This window comes from Cyrtonyx montezumae, unplaced genomic scaffold (genome assembly GCF_038088225.1).
Source record: "Cyrtonyx montezumae isolate F1298 unplaced genomic scaffold, pur_monq_1.0 scaffold_17, whole genome shotgun sequence".
NCBI lineage: Eukaryota > Metazoa > Chordata > Aves > Galliformes > Odontophoridae > Cyrtonyx > Cyrtonyx montezumae.
Window position 1 is genome coordinate 34,871,059 of NW_027071903.1, and position 21,308 is coordinate 34,892,366.

At 44.0% G+C, this 21,308-nt stretch overlaps 1 protein-coding gene across 2 annotated transcripts in view; it reads left to right on the forward strand.

Moving 5' to 3' along the window:
• Positions 1–21,308, forward strand: part of MAP2K5 (mitogen-activated protein kinase kinase 5) — a 111,147-nt gene that overhangs the window by 17,602 nt on the left and 72,237 nt on the right. For both annotated transcript variants that reach the window (XM_065734088.1, XM_065734089.1), the window contains exons 7-9: positions 1,244–1,292; positions 5,739–5,803; positions 18,214–18,253. In XM_065734088.1, the coding sequence (XP_065590160.1) occupies positions 1,244–1,292; positions 5,739–5,803; positions 18,214–18,253 (154 nt within the window). The remainder of the gene's footprint in view (positions 1–1,243; positions 1,293–5,738; positions 5,804–18,213; positions 18,254–21,308) is intronic.

Here is a 21,308-nt window from a genome sequence, read left to right on the forward strand (position 1 = left end):
GCAGTCCCTGTCCCAGTCCATCATTCTGCTGCACTGAATAAAGCTGTGTCCCGTCGCTGCCGTGCTTTGCTTTCAGCCCTTCCTGTACTTTGAGCTTGTTCTTAACGTGCATTGAAAATGAGGCTTCTGGAAGGTTCTTGTCACCTTATTTGGTGGTTAATTGCTATTCCTTTTCCAAAACCTTCTGCACTATGAGTTTTGTTTTTGAAGTAATTGAAAGTCTCTCTTTGTTTCATGTTCACAAATTGTTAGTCATGAAAGCTGACAAGATCAACTTATGTTTCCTTGGAAAACTTAATTTTTCTTTAAAGTAGTCGTGGGAACAAGAGGCCTATTAAAGAACAAAGCCACCAAATACGAAATCTGTGTTTTCAGTGTTCTTGTTAATAATGATCTGTGATCAAGACGTGTGTGTGTGCCTTTCAAGAATATATTATTTTGTACTTTTTTTTAATACTTCAGTAATAAGAGCTGAATGCCTCTTTGAGAGAAGTTTTGCAGAGATGCTGCTCACAGGCACTTTGTGCCTTGAATGCACCAGGAATGGAGTTAGGAGCAGAGGAAAAGCGGTGTTTTGGGGTGGGCAGAAGTCATATGAAGCCATGGATAATTTTCCTGGGCAGACACACCACATCAGGGGCTGTGGTTTGGTAGAGGTCTGTCACTGGAAAATAAATACAGATTGTTTTGCCCAGTGTAAGGCTGACTCAGGGGCAGCTTCCCCTGAAAAATAAAGAGGTCTGCAGCAGCCATTTGAGTTGGACTGGATGCACATGGCAATCACGACTGCCCCCCCTTCGATTAGGGACTGACATCATCAGTGGTGTTCCCTTCTGCAGTTTTATAGAAACTGGGGAGGTTCTGAAACAAGAAATGGCACCTGGAGGCCTGCTGAGAGCTCTGGTTTTGAAGCACCTGGTGTGTGAGCACATCTATCTTTTTGCCTTTTTTTTTTGTTGTTTTTGAGCTGACAAACGATGGGTTCTATCTCAAAGGCCGCTATTGTCACGTATCTAAAAGCACTGGTTTGGTAAGGTGAGAAATATATTGATTCTCTCAACTGTTAAAGCTTTTCCAATTCTACCATGGGCAGCATCACTCAGCACCACTAGTTAAATCTGCTCAGAACACGTAACTGTGGGCTTAAGATGATGCCTTGCTTTCAGAGTGGTTTTGCTTCATTTTGTAGAGTGAAATGGCACGATCGTTGAAATTAATAGCCTCTTCTTTTTATTTTTTAAAGCTTAAAAAAGTCTTCTGCAGAGCTGAAGAAGATACTTGCTAACGGCCAGGTAGGTGCAGTGTGCTGGGTCTTGGCTGCATGCGTGTCTCATTGCTGCCTAACACCATGGTGACTGGCACCCCACAAATAGATGGAGGAGGGATGCTTACTGCTCGCTTAGTTGTAATGTGTTCTTTTAATACAGAACTGGAGAGACCATGAAAACCTTCATGATATGAATGAGTTATGTGTCCTGGTTTACTTTGATTGGCATAGCAATTTGCTTCCCATTTCTCAAAACGTGCTAATCAGATTTAGCTCCAAATAGATTGAAGTACCTCACACATGTTGCACTGCTGCCACAATTTCAGGGAAGAAAGTTAATCAATTTTGAATAACTAAGTCAACTGCTGGAGTGACCTTCGTATTTTTAGGGCAGTAGATACTTAAATATAGGTTCTTGCAAGGAAACTGCTGTGCCCTATTTGCAACCCCTTTATTCTGCAGCTTCTTTAAAAGCAATGAACAAGCACGCAAGCCTGACAACAGCAAAACCAAAGCTGTAGAAAGCTGCCTTGTTACTTTCTCATTCTGCTCCAGGCATTGAGGTGCTGGCAGCCAGAAGTGGAAGGTTTAATGTAAATGTTGATGGACAAGGGAATGTCTTGAGCAAAGGGAGCGTCATTTCTTATCTGTTTTGAACTGAGCACCTGGGCAGGCTCGCATAGTGCAATGACTTTAAATATACACCATTAAATTAAAGTACCTTAGAAGAATCCTACATTCTTCAGTAGCAGCATAAATATGTTTTAATGTTTGTCATAGTGAAAGCCCTTTGATAGCCTTGGAGGCAGGCACCTGTCCGTTGCGATCAAGCTTGCCTATTAGGCTCTATTGACTGAGACATCTGTGTCACTGCAAATAAAAGACTCTTATTGATTTTCTTAACTGCTGTTCACTTCCCCTCCATGTTTCGAAGGCTGAAATCTTAATTATCTCAGATGCGTATTCAGTGCCTTCACACAATGACCTCTCCAAGCCTCATTGGCATTTCATGAATCAAGTAGTTGTAGTTGAGCGTGTCAAGAAGATAAAGGCTGGTCTTCACGCTTGTCCTTCAGTATCACCTGTAACATTGTGGTCTAATAGATGAGAGTGCCCCTTTAAAATGTGAGTCTAACAGCCCCGAATTGCAACCTTGCCTGTTTGGCACTGCATCCTTTGAGTACAGCTTGGAAGTGCATTTTCAAGCCTGTCAGCACTCCTTATGTGCAGACGTGGTTTAATATTCACAGGTTGTTTTTTTTTTTTTTTACTGGGTAGATTTATTAACGTTCCAAAATTACAGCTAAAGAACTTGTTTCTGTGGCTAACTTAAAGTGATGTAAGTACCAGTGTGCTCCTGAGCTTTTCAAGTGGAACGTGGTGGTTCCTCTGATATTATATCTCCCACCTGGAATATTTTTATGAAGTAGAATGACTGAACATGAGTAAAGGCAGTTTTGTTGTGATTGTGTCCATAAGCTGAATTTGGCATTTTACTTCTTCTAAGCAATAGAGATGAGCACGTGTTGTGCCCTGCAGTAAATTGTAATAGATTTCTTTCCTGTGCAATAGAATTTGAGGATGACAGAAAAGAACCAAAAGTCATCTGTAAGACTTAGTTAAAGCCAAAGGAAATTCAGAATGAGTTTGAGCCTTCTGTGTAGCCTGCTCTGCGGGGTGCAAGCTGTCTGTAAGAGAGAATGTGTTACGTTCTGCAAAATTTGGTCACAGATCTGTAAGTGGAAATAGGTTTCTAGTTCTGACTTTAACTTTTCCTCCTTGGGGGGATGACGTCACACTTGTCGTTACTTAAGTGTGGGCTGGGCTATTATTTTTTTATTATTTTTTGTCAGTTTATGCTTTCAGGCATTCGTAATGATATCCCTCTAGTAGTTTCCATTTAGGTTTAATAAGGAATTCATATTAATCATTAAAAGAAAGGGACATGATTCTTCAAGATAATCAAATATTGACAGGTTAGAAATAGCTTTCTGCCCAGGTTCATTGATATAGGTGATGTGATATAAATATTTATTTCTTTTCTGTCACTCAGAGTAAATGCCACCAATTGATTCAGCATTGATATAGTGTCAACAGTTCATAAGAAACATTTGACTGGCTCGTGTTTTCCGATTAGTCTCTGCTCTATAAAGTGGGATTTACTAAATCTCTTCAATTGTCTGCTCATAGAGTGTGACTGCTTTCTGAAACCATTATTGCTTCGATTCCTAAAGCAAAGGTATGGCTACAGGACTTTGCCTCTGTTGGCCTCTATGTATAAAACAAGGATTAATTGAGCGTTTTGCTTTTAATGATTTACAAGAGATAGACGCTGATTTCTTCCAAAGGCAGCAGGCATAAACGAGGGGCGTTTTGTTGCTGATCCGTAATTGGAGTCTGGTTTGCTTTTTTCATCAGTTCCATTAATATTGGCATCCAATCCAACTTGATTTTGCAGCTTTAATATTCCAGCCCACGCCGTCAGGTTCATTGCCGTTACGTTATCATTTTGTGATTGAGAATCCAGTTTTCCCAGTCAAATAAATAAATCACGACGCGTTTTTGGCACCTTTATTTGAGCCAGTAAATCATGGGTTCTCTCTGCCCCTCGTGCCGGTGGGGGCTCGCGGCACATTCCCCATCACCCAGCTCTTTGTGCAGAGCCCCAGAAGGAAATGCTTTCTTCCCGTTCAGTGGGAAGGAGGAGAAACAAGAACACACTTTATGCCTCTCGTTCTGCTCAATTTATTGCTTATAACTTGCCGAACTACAAAAAATACTTCTTTTTCCCTTAAGAAGCAAAGATACAAGTGTGCTCGTAGCTTGGTGGATTCGTTTGGTTTCTCTTAAGGGTTTTATTTGTGAGAACATAGCTGGGAATACAGGAGAGAGATGCATTTGTTGCTACCTCCAAGACTGGAGAATTAAAGCTCTCCGGCTTAGGAGAGCAGAAAGCCTTAAGCACCAAATGTGCTTTAAATTAATGACTATAGCAGCCTGAGAGAAGTTATTTTTAAAACAAGGGGCATGCATATATTCTTCACATATTTTAAACTCAATTCATGAATTACTGTCTGTTTTGAAGTATCTTAACCTTGGCATTTCAGTGGGCTGGTCCTTACCATCTGAAGGCCCCTGGCCCAGGTTTAACTACAAAGGGGTAATCATGCAGGGTTTTCTTCAGCTTTGAGGTATTTCTCGTGCTCTCAGAAGTCAGAGATTCTGCCTTGCTGGAAGAAATGCATCGTGGAAAGTGTTTCTTGTGGAAAACAAGCAGGATTTATTCAGGTAGTGAAAGAACAGAACACAAGTTTTAGGTTTAGCTTTCCTATCTTTAAAAGATAGGACTTAACTTGTTCCAGCTGAAGCCAAAGCAAAGTTCCTCTCATCTCCACTGATATCATATGAAAGTTGTAGCACTGGGTTTTCATTTAGATGCCTTTCAATACACAGAAATAACAGGAAGTCCTCAGGCAGCCACACAAACAAATTAATGATTTGGTAACAGATTGCAGGGAAGATACCATTTCAAAGTGGGAATTGCCCAGTTCTCTGCAGTGAAAAGGCTGTAGAGGAATAGAGAATGCATATAGCATACTCTGCTTTGAAAGGTCCCTTTTTAGTAGGCTTGTGCATACGAAAATGTCTGCAGTAATTTTCTTGTAAGGAGATTGAGCCTGAGAATCTGTATAACTGCATTTGCACGAGAAAAGGCTGAGCTGTAGTTTTCCATTTGAGTTGCTCGACCATCAAGGTGGTGTTGGTAAGCTTCTGTGAAAACGTGCATCAGAAAAGTCACCAATTCCAGCATTTGCCGTGTACGGTGCTGATACCCAGCTCTTACATCTGGAAAGGTGTCCCAGTGAGCAGAGACCAAAGCAAGTGGTTTGTTTTGTATCTCAAGGCAAATTGGTTTTATTGGATAGCATTTAAAGACTATTCCTACTTCCTGGCGTTTGCTTTAGTTAGGTTAGTTAGTTGTGGATGTAAATGAAGTGCTGCAAAGTAATCCTGCTGACAGAACTGTCGTTCAGTTCATGTCAATTATGCTGATTCCAGAATAAATCACAAACTTTTCTATCCGTGCTTAAGATGACAGTTTTTCTGTTGGATTGTTTCCATTCACCTCCAACTTTGGCTTTGGTTATGTGCTGTTCTGGAGACCCTTTTCCTATCAGTTATCTGTGACCTGACCCTCTTCAGCTATATTATATCATTCCATTTTGACACCTTTTATCAAACTTTAATGAAATGACCCAGGCAAACAAATTGTCATTAAACTTTCCATCACTTTGTCCCTTGGTATCGTCTTTTATAAATTGGACAGCAAATGTTGTATTGATCTTCTCGTTCTTGCAGCTGAACTTGAAATGACCCAGACTGCTTGTTGTTTATGGCCTGGAGTTGCTTTTCCTTGACATTTCCATCCACAGCATGACATCTCTTTTGTTTTTCTTTCTTTCTTGTGGAGATGAATGAACAAGACATACGGTATCGAGACATCCTCGGTCATGGCAATGGAGGCACGGTCTACAAGTGAGTGTTCATTTTCACTTAACGTTTTTGAAAAGAAAATGTAGGTGTTTTTCTTTCCTTTTTTCCCCATTCATATGTGTAGTGAGATGCAGGTGGGCCGTTACTGCCGTGCAGAAAAGATTATAAAAGAAATTCTTAATATAAACTTCTTGAGAATTCTCTTTACATATTTACAAGGTATCTGCTTTTGGGTGCTGTGAGGGCTGGTGCATTTTTATTATCTTTTTAATGCTTAGCTTTGAATCCCTCCTGGGTAACAAGTTAATGGTTCACAAGTGGAACTTGAAATGTCCTGAAGCATAATGAATTGCCTTTGGTATTTGCAGTGCCATTACTCTTGCTGGCTCACCACACCCTGTGCTAGCCTGGCACCGAGTGACACATGTGGGACGTGGTGACACTATGGTCGTGCCTCTTTCTAGCAATTCTAAATTAGTAAATACCCCTCTCGCTGTTGCAGTGACTTTTTTTCCCCTATGAGAAGCTTCACGTGCAGGCTGATGAATGCATTAAATGATCAACTCCCCCAAATTTTGGTGGTGAAGCTTATACCCTGCAGCCAATATTAATTTTAATATTGTAAAGATTATAATAGCAGAGAGATAGTTTTCTCGACAGGAAAGTCTTTCTCATGCATAGTGCAAAGTTTAAACTACATAATGTAATATCTGGTACTTAATAGTCTGCAGTGGTGTATGAAAAATATTCCGCTAGGAATTAAGAAATCCATACTTCGTATGAAAGCCCTGAGGGAGTAATAAAGGTTTCCTCCGGAGAGCTATTTACCATCTACAGTAACCCAGCATCCCATTAGGATTTTGTTTATACCTTACACATTCTAACTTTGATATTAACATTTTTTAAAGAAATGTTTTAAAAGCCACGGTGCATTTAGCTTAATTTGTGGTGGGCTGTCGGCATAACGAGCAACTGGCTTAGGTCTTCTTGCAGAAGTTCTAATGAAAGTGGGCTTTGTAAACCTTGAAGGGACAACACCAGGGATTGAATGGGCTCTTGAGAAATTAGGTTATCCTTGCAGATGGAATGAAGCTCATTCAGCTTCTCCTGGGGAAGGATATTCCTAGACCAGGCTACTTACAGAAATGGGGTTCTTTTCTTTATAGTAAGATTTGGAGTTGGATTCAGTGATCCTTGTGGGTCCCTTCCAACTTGGGATATTCTGTGGTTTTAAGAGAGAGCTCAGCCACTGACAGCTTGATGTTTTCCAGCTTGGGTAGGGTTCCTCCCCATCCCCATACACTGCCGCAGCTCCAGCTGTGGGTGGGAGTGGGAGAAGCTTGGACCAGGAGGGCTGTGCTCCCTGGGAGAGGCACCTGAACCCTGTGGGGGACCTGTCTTACATCACTGTTACCAAATTTGACATCACTTTCTAAAGCTGCTTGGCTGAACTAGGAGTTAGCAATGTGAAACAGTGAGCAGCATAAGAACGGCCCTACCAGCTTGTACCAAAGGCCTCCTTCATCCTGCCTCTGATGGTGGCCAAGGTCTAAGGAATGTAAAATGTGCTTTGTTAGTCTTTCTGCATTAAAATTTCCTGAACTTGGTGTCTATCAGTCAGCGTAGTGTGCCCTGCTCCCACGGAGCAGCTCTGCTCCCTCCTTGCTGTGTGAATGGCCTGCAAAATAGTACAGTGCTTTTGGGTGCAGAAATTGATATAAAAATACCTTTTCCTCTGTAACACTGCCACATGCATTGTATGTACTCCACCTTGTGTAAAATTCATGTGCCAAGTTTGCTTAAAATGCTTTGGAAAGTGAAACGTGTACCTTTAGGCTTTGTATTTCTGAAGGACTGAATAGTTCCCAGACAGCTCTTTGTTTCATGTTCTTACACAAATGGTTTCTTCATTCATTGCCTCTTTTAGTAACGCTCTGCAGCAGTGGTGAAGCACCAGAGGTGCGAGCATTGAAGTTGCAGAGGATAACAGCATAGGAGGGAATGCAGTGTTGTGTGGGCTGATGGCATAGGAGGGAATGCAGGATTGTGTGGGCTGCTGCTGTGATTGCTTCCTGAAGTTTTTCAAATCCCAGTTGCTTACAATTTGGAAAAGTCAGAAATTGGGCTTGTAAAAACTTGAGCCCTCTTATCCACCAGGGAATCAATTCCTTCTTTCTCTTCCCTTTTTACTGTGTTCATGTTTTAATCTGGTGATCGCAGTGACTTTGCAGCGTTCTCTCCAGTGCAGATACCATTTTTTACAGCTCCAAGGAGTGGGCACTGTTTTTGTGTGAATCATTTGGACTCCCCTGACGTCTTGACTTTTCTTTGCAGCACAAATAGTAGGAGACTACAAATATTTCATGTTTCCTCCCCACACTGGGCTGCTCCGAAGCTGCATGTTCCTCTCAGGTCTTCCCGCATTTGTTTCCTGTAGTGTTGGATTGAAGAGTTGCACCAGGTGACTCTTCCATCCCAGAAGTGCTGCCAGTTGCAGGGAGCTGGCATTCCCCATGCTTTGGGAGAAGCAAGCAGACCTTCTCCCAGTGTAGCCATCCCCCCTCGGCGTGGGGAGCCCGTTCCCCTGGCTGGAGGAGCGGCCGTGCTGCACGAGCCGATGAGAAATTGCAAAATGGAATGCTCACAGGTAGCTGGATTGCAGTAGTCATAGAGAGCAGCCCGCATATATTTTATTCCAGTAAATCAATGAACATTTGTCAAATAAAATTAATTGCAAACGTTTGGCTGTTTTCCTCTTCCAGCGTTCCTTGCTGTCGGTTCGTTTCAGAAGAGGCTGTGTGTAGTATTGATTGGAATCTAAAGAATGACTGCGTGTGTGTAGCATCCTTTTCTTTCCCCCCTTTCTTTCTTTCCAGCTCTTCATCCTAAGTCATATCCATTATGGCAATGATATATTATCAGCATTTGGCAAACACGGTAGCGTGTCGCAGGTCGCTGAGCAAAAATTTTCAGCCTCTCTTTCCACATGAATTAACTACTACTGAAATAGTTTATTGAGATTGAAGTATTGATCACTTTTCATGCCAACCTTGGCTTAAGTGGGGAGAGGAGAGGTATTTTTGTTCTCTTTGGGAGACAGTATGTTTAGTTAGAAAATTTGTTTCATTTGTTCGGGTTCTTTACAGCTGCAACTGTTTTATTGCTTGGAGAAGAGGTGTCTTAGCTTTATTTTTATGACAGTATAATTATACTTTAGAAATACACTTGATTACTGCGTGTAGCGAAATTGTTCCAGTATATTGGCTTGGCCAATATTGCTATACAAACAACTTTTCAGTCAATTGAGTCTGGTAAAAAAATCAATACTTTATAGCAATATTTCCAGTGAGAACTTGCTGAATCTAAATGTTTTTCCTTTCCTAAGAAGAGAAGGGATATTTTTATAGTTCTTTGACCTCCCATTTTTCCCTTAAATTTTGACAGTTTTTCCTTAATTGAGGAATGATTATGGAATCATGGAGTCATGAAGGTTGGAAAAGCCCTCTGAGATCCCCACCCCTGAGATCCCTCCGGGCCACATCCCCGTGGTTCTGGACCACCCCCAGGGATGGTGACCCCACCACTCCTTGTGCCGCCTGTGCTGGTGCAGCACTGCTCTTCCAGAGAGTAAATTCTTCCAATATCCAACAGCTGTAGTGTTAGATATGGCAAATTCATTTGATTATTCTTGTTTGTGTATTCAAGAATCTATGAACGTGCAGCAGATCCAAAGCTATCTATTCAAGCAGTGTCTCTGAATACGCAGTCAGAAAGCAGGAATTCTTCCACTGACGTGCAGTGGAGGATTGCCCCCTATCAAGAAGGCCATGACACCCCTCACAGCAAAGGCAGGAGGTGCCCCTGTACCCTTCTCTTCTGTCTCCCACTTTTTGTAGTTTCTCAGCACCGCTAACAGGGATTTCCAGTTTGGGTGGAGTGCTGTAAGTCAGGTGCTGTGGGTTCCCTTCAGCTTCGCAGCAGACCTTTCAATTTTCTGTCAGCAAATTCCTAGAGGTTGGTAGGATGAAGAACGAACAACCCATACTTAGGTTGCTTCTTCAGGGAAAATAGTGAACTAGCATACCAAAAGGCATTTGAAGTCTGCATTCCTCTGCAGCATCATTCAGCTCCATCGTTGGCTGCTGAGCTCTGAGGGACTCCTTCTTTTGGTAAGATCGATCCTTCAACGAAAAATGTTTCTGATGTGATGTGTGTGCTACGTCAAATTGTTTAGAAGGGGGAATACTTGGTTGTGTGCATTTTGTACCTAAACTTCATGTGGCTTATCATCAGCAGATAGTTATGTTTGGAAGTCTTTAACATGACATATCCAAAGCATCACTGTTCCCTTCATTTATAAAAAACCAAGAGGAATACTTCTCTTATCCCATTTTCCAGTCTTTGCTTTGTATTTGTAGCTAGTGAGAAAGAAGGTATTCTTAGGGATTGTTTTTTAAATACGTATTGTGTATGGAATGTAAGTATGGCATGTAAGTGTTCTGGGTTCTGTTAGAGCAGTCTTAAAGAGCAGCAAGCTCTTGTACTGTAATAAACGTAAAGTCCCAATGATGCTGTAATTAATTTGAGGTTATCTAGTATCTGGAAGAGGGGGAAGAAGGGAGAATGGGTTCTCATTTTAGCAGAATGCTCTTAAACCAGACGGCTTCACTTTAAGCTGAGTGATTGGAGGAGAAGCGGCTGCTGCTGACGTGCCACCCAAAAGAGTGGCATAGCCAGGGAAAGTGCAGATAAATGGGGAGCTTAATTTGTTCGAGCCATTTACTCGAGCAGTTCTGCTGCCAGGTTGAGTTGTGCACTCCAGCATATGCGTGTGTCTTTATTCTATCTCAGCCAACCTCGGGGTGCCCCATTAGCACGTTAAAGATTGCGAGTGGCGAGACAGCTGGGACGTGGATCTTCTCCTTCCCGACAGCCTGCAAACAGTGCTGCCTGAGTATGGTAGAGCTGTTAGTGAGGAGCAGCTCTGTGTGCTGGGATGGCTGGAGGAGCTTTGGCTCTGTGAGGTTTGCTGGCTTGTCCCTGGGCATGAGAGAGCTCCTGCTGCAGCGTGGCCCAAACCTCAGCAGAGCCCTTGTCTTCTTGCAGTCTCATTTGTTCTTCTCAGCTTCCGTTCACTTCTTGTTTTCTGATGCTGTAATAGTATCATAGAATCACCAAGATTGGAAAAGACCTCTGAGACCATCCAGTCCAGCTGTCCACCCAATCACCAACATTTGCCACTAAACCATGTCCCTCAGTACAACACTGAAACATCTCTTGAACACCTCCAGGGTTGGTGACTCCGCTGCCCCCTTGGTGGAGCCCGTTCCAGCACCGTACTGCTCGTTCAGAGGTTTTCCTGATGTCCAACCTGAATTTCCCCTTGCACAACTTGAGGCCCTTCGCCCTCATCCTTTGCCCCCATCGTAATATTTAATTCTCAGATTTTTCAGCTCAGTTTTGCTCCTCTCTCGTGGTCTGCATGCAGCAAGGTAAGCAGAGACTCGAGCCGATGTTTCCCAGTTAGCAGAGCAGTGACCAAACCCCCTCTGCTGCTGTGCACAAAGTGCTGGGCTCAGGCTGTGTGCCACCAGCACTGCCCAGCGTGGCTCTGCGAGGGGAAGGATGGGAAGGTGAAATGTCCTCTCTGGTGCTCAGTGCATCTGTCTGCAGCTCGCAGCTCCCTGCAGTCCTGTGCTGCAGCTGCAGAGGCATTTTCATTTCGAGCCTTCCCCAAATTGCGTTCATTTTCTGCTTCTCGTTCTGACTTTGTCTTATTTTTAGCATTGCAGGGATCGTAGCTGGGCTCAGTTAGAAATACTCCACGACATTTCTGCATATTGTCACTGCAGTTTAAGCAAGGCTGACCAGTGATTGCTGGGTGCTTGTTTCTCCTGACCCCGGCCACCACTTGCCTGCCTCATAAAATCTGTTATGCACAAAAGTGCATAAAATGAAGATAAAGTGCCTCCTTCAAGTCTGACAAAAACCATTCCTTTGCAGAACGGTAGCTGCAGTGAAAGTAAATAAATGAATGGACAGCAATCACAGCCTAGTTGATGAAACTGTTCAATTAAAACACAGGCATTTACATGGTGTAATTTCCCTAAATTGCCAATGAGCCCCTTTAGACACAACCAGTGTTCAAATTGATTTCAGCATTGATTTTGGCTGAAGCTGATAAATTTCTGCTTGTTAGTTAAAGTAATTTTGCAGAAGACTTTGTACTGCAGTATTGAAGTGTTCATTTAGCTGATGGTTAAAAGAGGAGTTATTTACAGAGGGTTCTACTGTTGTTCTGAGATGGGACAATTCCCCGATCATCTTTTTACTTTTAATTTTTTAAGCTTCAGTATACAATCAATAGGTTATTGAAACTGATTAAAATGTATCCAGCCAGCTGCCTATGGCTGTTTAATTAGAAGCTGGGTGATTCTTAAATTAAAGTCGGTTTGTTTGCATTGTGTGTGTGCAGCTTGGAAGATAGGGCAAAGAGTGAGCCCGAAGTTTGCTCACGGTGTGTTGCAGGAGTCGTTGGGTGAGCACGGTGCAATTATTGCAGCTGGACTTCATTTAGGCAGTATCAGATGTTTCCTGGTTAAAAATAGCTATCTGCTCCTGGGGCACAGCTGAGACCTGCCTGGGCTAGGGCTGTAGCCCCTGCTTGGGATCTTTTGTAATGATGCTGTGAGCTGTGGTGGTGGTGTTATACAACAAATCAGAGTCATAGAAGGGCTTGGGCTGGAAGGGACCTCAAATATCACGCAGTTCAACCCCCTGCTGTGGGCACAGTTGCCAGCTGCTGAATCAGACACCAGATGGGGTTGCACAGGGCCCTATCCAACCTGACCTTGAGCACCTCCAGGAGTGGGGCATCTGCAGCTCTCTGGACATACCTAGAAAACTTGTAGCTGCTTGGCACAGTTCTCTTCTCCAGCGCTGGCAGTTGCTGATCTGCTTCACGTTTCCTTGACGCTTGTTTTGCTGTGAGTTCATCCTGTACACGTGGTTGGGTGATGCACAGGATGTGCTGTGCCTTTTGGCCCGCTCTGCTCCTTCAGATGTCTCCCAAAAACCACACTGGGTTCGCACTGTACCCATGACCCCGAGCAGTTGAGATGGGGAAGGTAGATCAGTAGATGTGGCAACAGATGGAGGTAATAGGGGATTGTGAGTGAGAGGTGAGGGGTTCATTCTGCTGCGCTCCAGCTTGGCTGCCAGTGCCTCTCCCACAGAGCTGGGTTAAGTGAGACGTTCTGCAACTTTCTGCATTTTCTTTCTGCAGCTGTTAGTGCCAATTTTGCTCTTTTAAAAAGTTCAGGATTTAGATACAAGTATTTTCGATTTGTTTTCTGGTTTAACAACAAATCATTTTGCAATCAGTGCTCAAGCATCTGTAATGGGATTTTAGATAGAGGGGAGGTTGGCATAGATTGCTGTTAGTACTAGCACAGTCCCCATAAAAGCTCCTTTTTACAACTGCTGTGCACTTTGGATTTCCTGTTTTAACAGCCAGAGAGTCAGGCTAATGTGTTTGTCTATTGCAGAAGGCAACAACTGTCAGAGTGTTTATTTCCTAGAAACAATTTGAATCTGTTTCTTTAGATGGCCATTGAGTACGTGACAGTCCCATCATCACGCTGCCAGGGCCTGACCAGGAGCACTACAGACAGTGGCAGTGCTATGGAGAATGGAGGGGAAAAAAGGAAAAATTAACAGTAAACCAAACCTGCGGGTGATTTGCTGCGTATAGTTTGCAGCTGGTGGCTGGCATGTCACTCTGCAGTGCATAACAGAGAATTGCATTCATCACATGTGACACTGACACAGGGATTTTGCTCTAGGTTATTTCTCATAGGCAGGAAAATGTCAGTGTGCCTTCTTTTCATGCCCTACATCTGAAGGTGCTGCTTGTCAACAGCCATCGCTTTCCGTGTTCGCTTTTTAGCTCAAATAAGAAACCCAGGGCTTCCTGTGCGTGGTCATGTCTGGGAGAAAACGCTCTCCCTGAGTCTCCTTCCCAAAGACAACAGAAGGAGGCACGAGAAGGGCAGAACACCTCCATCCTCGAGGCTTCAGCAGGTGGTGTGCAGCAGGCAGTGCTTCTGCAGGGAGCAGCATGCGTGGTAGAGCAGAATGGTAAGGGGCACACTGATGGGTTTTGGTGGGGCAGGAGGGCGAGAGCAGCACTGCACTGTGGCGTGAGCCCTAAGTTTCTTTGTGCTTTGACTGGAGGGGAGCACTGCTTCCTCCTGCAGTCGCATCGCTAACGTGACAGCGCTGTCAGTACATCATTTTGTCATATTTGCTGATGTTAGTTATATTTCTAGGAAGGGAAGGGACTGAGTCATTGGCATAGCAGACAGGTCATGGCTTCCCCTTGAATCATTTGGTCTTGGCAAGCAGTATCTTATTGATTAGAGATTGCTTTCGTGGCTACTGGGGAGAAAAATAGAAAAATATATCCTGGTGGCCGCGGCGAGCAGATGGGGAGCAGGGCTGTGGGGTGGGCTGCTGAGGGCTTCTGCAGTGCTGCTTTGCACCGTGGTGTAATAATGAGTAGAATTTTTGCTTCTAGGAAGAAGCTGTGTTTGTTCTGAGTTCCCAGCTAACGTTACACGCGTGAAGTTGAGAAAAAAAACCGCTTATTTTAGGAAAAGCTGATGGAGGAAGCTCGAGGATCTCTGTGCAATCAGTCCATGCTTCCGAGCTGACCGTCCTGAAGTCACACAGATGAGAGTGAATGCTTTGCCATCACGAACGGGACAGCAAACTGAAAACTGCTGTTTCTCTCGAGTGCCTGCAGTGCTGGAAGCTCATGTTAGTTCTTCACCCTGAAAGAAATGACGCCGCAGTCACAGCGAGGAGTGCAGCTCCCCGTGGTGCTTTTAGGTAGAATTCCTCACAGGGAGAGCAGCACGTTGTTTGTCTTAGCAGGTTCACAGGGAGGTGGTTTTTGTTTGCTGCCTAAGCTGTTCGTAAAGAAGCTCGTGCATGCTCTGCTTGCTTGGTTTGTTTTCCTCTTGAAGTGTAGTGAGTTTCTACAGCGCTTTTTTTATACCATCTCTATTTGGTGCGTGAATCTTTCCGCGTTAACATTAGGAGAGGCTGTGATTTATTTCATAAAGAAGATGGAGCCAAAGCATCTTAAGTTCTCCTTTGGCATTCTTTGCCATATACTTCAGGAAGAACAAAGCAAGCAACGTGAAATTCAGCTACTTTTTTTTTTTTCCCTTTATTCTTTAAGAACAGCAGCTGCTCCTGACGCTTTCATTTTTTAATTTGCTTTCCTACAGAAACCCTCCTTTTCCAAGGAGGAAAGAGATGCCGAGGAGCTGGCAGTTCCCCCAAAGCCCCACTCTAGTTTTGCACAGCATTGATTTTTGTTTTCTGGAACACAGGGGATGCACGGGCTGTACCACGCAGAGAGTCAGGAGTTCCTTGGTGTAGCTGGAAGGCTCCATTGGCTCAAGTGGAATGTGTGGGGGCTCATGCCATCTCTCTCCTTCCCCCAAAATCCCAGCTTTTGCCGTAGGGCTGAGCTCCTTGAGGGCAGCTCTTGATTTCTGTGGAGTAGAGGAGGCCAAGTTATGCTAAAGGACTTGGCTCACGTGGATCCTTACAGGGCTTTGAATGCTGACGGATGTGGTTAATAGTCACGGTTAGTAAAATGTTTGGTGCAGTTGTGCCAGTCTTGCTTTTAGAAGCTGTTTGTTGTATTGGGGCGGGAGGGAGTTTTGAAGGAATTGAACTCATGGAATCAGGAAGGTTGGAAGGGAGCTCCAGGATCCTCAGGTCCAACCCCAACCGACCCCACCATGCCCACTGACCCTCAGTGCCACACCCCCATGGTTCCAGATCACCTCCAGGGACTGTGACCCCACCTCTCCCTGGGCAGCCTGTGCCGGTGCCTGACCACTCTTTTGGAGAAGATTTTTTTCCCTAATATCCAACCTGAAATTATTGAGCCGAGTTTTTAAAACTTAGTGAAGCAGCAGTCTCATAGCTTGGTCACTGTACCAACTGCTGCTAACATTTGTGGGAGTGCACTGCATTTCTTCCTTTCCCCCGTGCTGCCCATCACTTCTCTCACCTGGCAATACTGACTTGGTTTCCTCAGTCATGTGCGGTTTTTGTCCCAGATCTGTATTGGATGCGAACTAAAACGTACTGCCAAACATGAAGAACCAATAGTTTGCAAAGCATTCAATGCATTTCATTTTTGCTCTTTATTTTTGCCTTGAAGTAATTCAACAGCGATTTAGCAACTGTTTTCCCTCATCTCTGTCTCCCACTCGTCTTGGCTGTTAGGCACTGCTCAGATGCATTCCTAGCAAGAAGTTGTTGTAGCTGTTTATTAGGCAGCATCGTTTGCCTTCCATCCTGGAAGATTTTAAGTGTGTTCACTGAGATGTGCAGCACTGCTGGGAAACCTCTGCATTGTGCTGTTTTGCTTTGTCTAATGATCTGGCTCTGCAATGATGAGCTTGTTTACTTACCTCTGGAGGTGACACTGACATCAGGAAGAGTTGACCCTTTGAGATGAGACTTCGTGTTATTTATGGAGTCTGAATATGAGTTTACTCTTGTGATAGATGTCCGTGGGATTTTTGATGGGTCCAGTATGCACAAGAAGTATGGTTTTCTTCATGCTGTGCGTGTTACTCTGTGGGATTTGGGATTTTATCCTTCTGAAGCTACAGAAGCGCTCGATCTGGATTGGTGGCTTTAGCTGTTCTAACTATAACCAAAATGATCAATTCCAACTTAAGGTTCTACATAATATCTAACAAAAGCGTTTTCCCTACACACTCATTGGAACAGGTAATTACTGCAGCAACTACAGACTAATTTGAAGTGCTAGCTGTTAATTAAAACACTACAGAGGTGTACGGTTGTCTTTTGGTGTAACCAAAGCTCCCGTTCAGACTCCATTAATCACTTTGCAGTTATTGTGTTGGGGAAGGTCAGGACAATTGAGATGCCATATCAGCCCGGAGTAAACAAATTCCCTTTCTCCCAGGTAGCACGCCATTTGCAGAGCCAACGGACACGCTGTACCCATGGGCATGGTATCTCCTTTGTGATCCAATTCTCAGTGATAATTAAATGTTAAATTGGTACTGTCAGTGCTCTGTAAACCAAACCAGGTATCTGCCCTCTGCTGGAAATTTAACCCAAACTTCCACGGATGAATTAGCGTGCATCATAATTAAATAATCAAGTCTTCCCTTTTAATTCACTTGGAAACAGGAGATCTCTCATGGAAAAAAGATCAGCTTTCTTGACAAGCTAATTAAGTTGCCAAACTGTCCGGCGCAGTATTGAGCTAACAGACGCTAAGCATGCTATCTCAACCTGTTCATTTTCTTATCATTTCTGCTGATCTTAAGTCCGAGATGTTTCGCCGCTGTTGATTCCTCCGTGGTCGGAGCAGAGCTCGTTTCCTCCCCTTGATGCATCGATTGTGCTCTCTCTCAGCACTTCACTGGCTGCTTGGCTGGTGCTGCTCACCTTGATGTTAGGTAACACTGATTTCTGATGCTCTGTGTGCTCCTGAAAGCCGCTCGGTTGCATCGGTGTCCACCCAGCAGCTCCAAAACGAAGGGGAAGGTTTTAGAAGCTGTTAATGGAAATTCTGTAAGCACTCCGGGCCGTAAAGGAGATGAAACTCTCTGTACATGTATGACTTTGCTTGTAGAAAAAAAGCTGTTAAGCTCTTTCTTCAGTAATAATTGCTGGAGGTACAAAGTGCTCAATTTTTGTCACTTTTCCATGTTAGTGCCGCAGATATGACATTACCATGCGGGGTGTCTAAATCTGTACAAGACAGTAAAGCCAGCAAGGGGAAAACCTTCAATAGTTCTGTTTTCATGCAAAGTTCCATTGGATTTTAACTCGATTTTTCTCTTACGTTAGGAATACACAAGCCACTAGTGCTGACTGTAACGATGAGCATGGAAAGTTCATGTCACACTTATCTTCTGCAGGTCCTTATGGACACCACCTGCTTTACATCAGTGTGGCAATGCAGCTGTGCATCTCACTGTCTTAGCCCTGGAAATGCCCCCAGCACTGGGAGCAGCCAGCCCTGCTGGTCGTTACAGGTCGGAATAACTTGATATACCATTGAGAGAAATCGTGGAAGTGGATAAGTTCACAGTTCAAGCTTGCTGTTACTCTGTGCCAAAAGCTGCAATGTATAGATTGTATACAAAGCGTGCAGGTATCAAACAGAGCGCAGCCACCGAGCAGTTTTGTTGTAGGTATGTTCTGTAGAGCAATTGCTTTCATCACTGGCTGTCTTGAGAAATGCTATATGGAAATTGGTTTGGAGTGGGAAGTCTTCGCTCCAAGTCGTTTCTCTGTGAAATTAGCATACACACGTTGCACGTATGTACGGAGGTAATTTTATGTCATCTTAAGTTATTTAATTTTTTTCCCTCATGCAGGGCATATCATGTCCCTAGTGGAAAAATCCTGGCAGTAAAGGTAAGATATTACTGTAATTTTCTCTCTGTTTCTCTCCATTCTGTCTTGACCTGGGTTTCCTTCCCCTCCCTGTGGTGGTTAGCACTCACTGAGCTTCGTGGTGTTCAAGTCCCCGTTGTTTAAGCAGGCAGACCCCAGGGAATCCTGATGGGCACAGAGTTCCCGGGGTGCTGCTCTCACCTGGCACCGTGTGGGTACTCCCAGCCTGGGGCTGCTCACTCTGGGTGTAACAGAAAGGGATGGAGAGGTCGCTGGGTGTCAACTGCTGCAGCTCCACTGATGCCACGGTGTCCCCAGGGCCGTATTCTTCAGCGGTCTCTGCGACCTCATTTTTAAGTAAGGAGAATTTCTCTGTTTTCTTAGGGATAGTGCTCTGTGTTCCTGGGAGATCCTGTGGCTTTAGCAGGTTTACTTACTGCCGTGTTCTTCCACTCCCCTGCAGTTGCTTTTGTGCAGCTGAATGTACGTGTGTTTACCTATAACTATTTCTTCTGTTAGCACTCTTGGCAGCGAAGCTGTGTACTTTAGTGGTGTAGTTTGGTCAGGTGAGTACCAAACTTCTCTGAAGTTCAATTGAAGCCACGGCAAACTGGTAATGCTGTGACAGCAGTGTGCCAACCTCTTTGTGACTTAGAGTTGAACTGTTAATGCAATTAAGCTACAGAAAAAAGCATTGATGTCAGTCCTTGTAGATGTGGAATGATTGCTTTTTATGTTGACAATTTCATTCCAACAGAACGGTAGAGACTTCAGGCAAAGCAGTAAACTGGCATTCATTCCTTAGTGATCACAAGAAAGGTACCTTTAAAAATATATGTATTGTAGAGAATAATTACGTGGAGATCTGTAAAATGTGGTCTGTGGTGTTCGTATTTTTGTCCATCTTTGCGTGGCTGAGCTCTGCGCGACAGAGTCAAACTGAAGGAGTACGAGGGGTGAGAGAGGAGAGCAGGAGGAGCAGGTGGGGGCTGCACCATGCACGTGGAGTTTGTGGGCAGTGCTGACATTGTACAAAGGCTTCCAAGGGAGCATTGATTTCTGCTGGAGGATACTTACATGTCTGGGTAAGTTGTGGGTTTGGGCTCAGGTGGTCAGTTCTGGCCATGGGTAATGTACTAACACGAGGTTCTGCCTGGGTGCTGCTTTTTCTTGAGGATCACATCAGTCCCTCTGCTCTGCTGGGAAAACTGCTGTCAGCTTTCCCACGAATTTGTGTAAAAGCAAATACCACCAGGTCTGAACTCGTTCTCTGTGTGTTGAAAGTACAGATACTGCTGTTTAAATAACTTCTGATTGCATGGAATGTAAATACCACTTAGAAAAAGTCTTTTCAAGAGGTATCAGCTCTCAGTGGCAGGAGTTCTCCAAATTGCAATGAGCACAAAAGTGCAGAAGATCCAACCATCAGTGATAGTTTTATTCCAAATTCCAACGCAGAACTAAGGAAGCTGTCCCCCTGGATGCTGTTCTTCCACGGTGTCCCCCTGTGCCCCCACTGCCCACCGTGGGCTGTGCTGGGGCTGCCCCGGAGGCAGCTGCAGGGAGGTGGAGGAGCAGGAGCGAAATGGTGCTGGCAGGAGGGGAAATGAGTTCAACCTTTGCAAGGTTAATTGAAATCACCTCCCTGTGGCAAAAGAAAAAGAAGCCTTTCCCTTGCAGCTTCACCTTCTTGTTTCCCTTCGAGTCCAAGGGTTGGGTCGGTCCTCCTGGATAATTAGTATTGTGAAGATTTGGGGAGTGGGATTGTCGGTGCAGGCACTGCCCGTGGTGGTCCCATTGCTGTCAGTTGTGTTTCTGAGAAGATACTGCAGCAGCGTGCGTGTGTTCTCATAGCTGAAACAACATGCTCGCGGGCTGGAGGTCAGGAAACCTGCTATATGGCAGCAATCATGCTGGTTTGCTCTATTAATAAACTTAGTGACTGCATCCATGGCTCAGCACAGCCAGAAACGGCAAGAGGAGAGCTGTGCCAGGATCAGCACAGATCCAACAGGACACGGCCTCATCCTGGGAAGCTGACGATCAGAATGCTGTCAGCTGCTAGTTAATCTTGCAGATATACTGGACAGGCAAACAAAGCAATGCTAATATCTATATTATAGACCAAATGAATGCTAATATCTATATTATAGACCAAATGAATGCTAATATCTATATTATGGACCAAATGAATGCTAATATCTATATTATAGACCAAATGAATGCTAATATCTATATTATGGACCAAATGAATGCTAATATCTATATTATAGACCAAATGAATGCTAATATCTATACCATAGACCAAAACTATCTCCATCATTACATATTTTATATATACTTCACAGGTGGGCACTGTGCAAAAGCTTGCATAGGTTTTCAAACGTAACTTCTTTCTAGCAAGAAGGAAAAATCTGAAGGAGAAATGTGAGCGTGCATGGGCTGACTGCTGTTCTTCAACTGCTTTTAGTTTCTCCTGCTCTTAAGCCAGCATTTAAATGGACCATTTGATTAATCATTTGTATACTGACTACAATACTCCCAAATTTCCTTGGAGTTGTACATACTGTAAAAGACAATTACGTCGCCACAGATTAAATAAGTGAATTAAAACAGAATAGCAGCTTAATTTGACCTGTGATTTTGCTCTCGTTCCCTTTAGTGGAACGTATGCCACTCCAGCAAATAGATGAAGTCATCCATGACAGCTTGTGATGAATTGCCGTATTTATACTGTATATTTTAATAGCCTCACACTAATTTAAATTGAGCACAGAGTAAATTATAATTCAGTCACTTGACTGCTTGTATTTAACTTGACAACTCATCCTTATTTGTCCTGGAGGTGTAGTGGAGAGCAGAGGAAACACGTTCAGGTATTCCTCCTGTAGGAGTTAACCCTTTTCTCTTGGAGTGGTGGCTGTGCTGGGTTCCCTCGTGTTAGAGGAGTGCGGCTGGGCCACGTCCAGCCCAGCTCCTCCTGCAGGGAGGGGTTCTGCCCGAGCTCAGCTTCACTCTTCTGCTCTCAGTAATCCAGAGAAAACCACCAGGTGACTTTTCTTGCTGGAGGGTTATT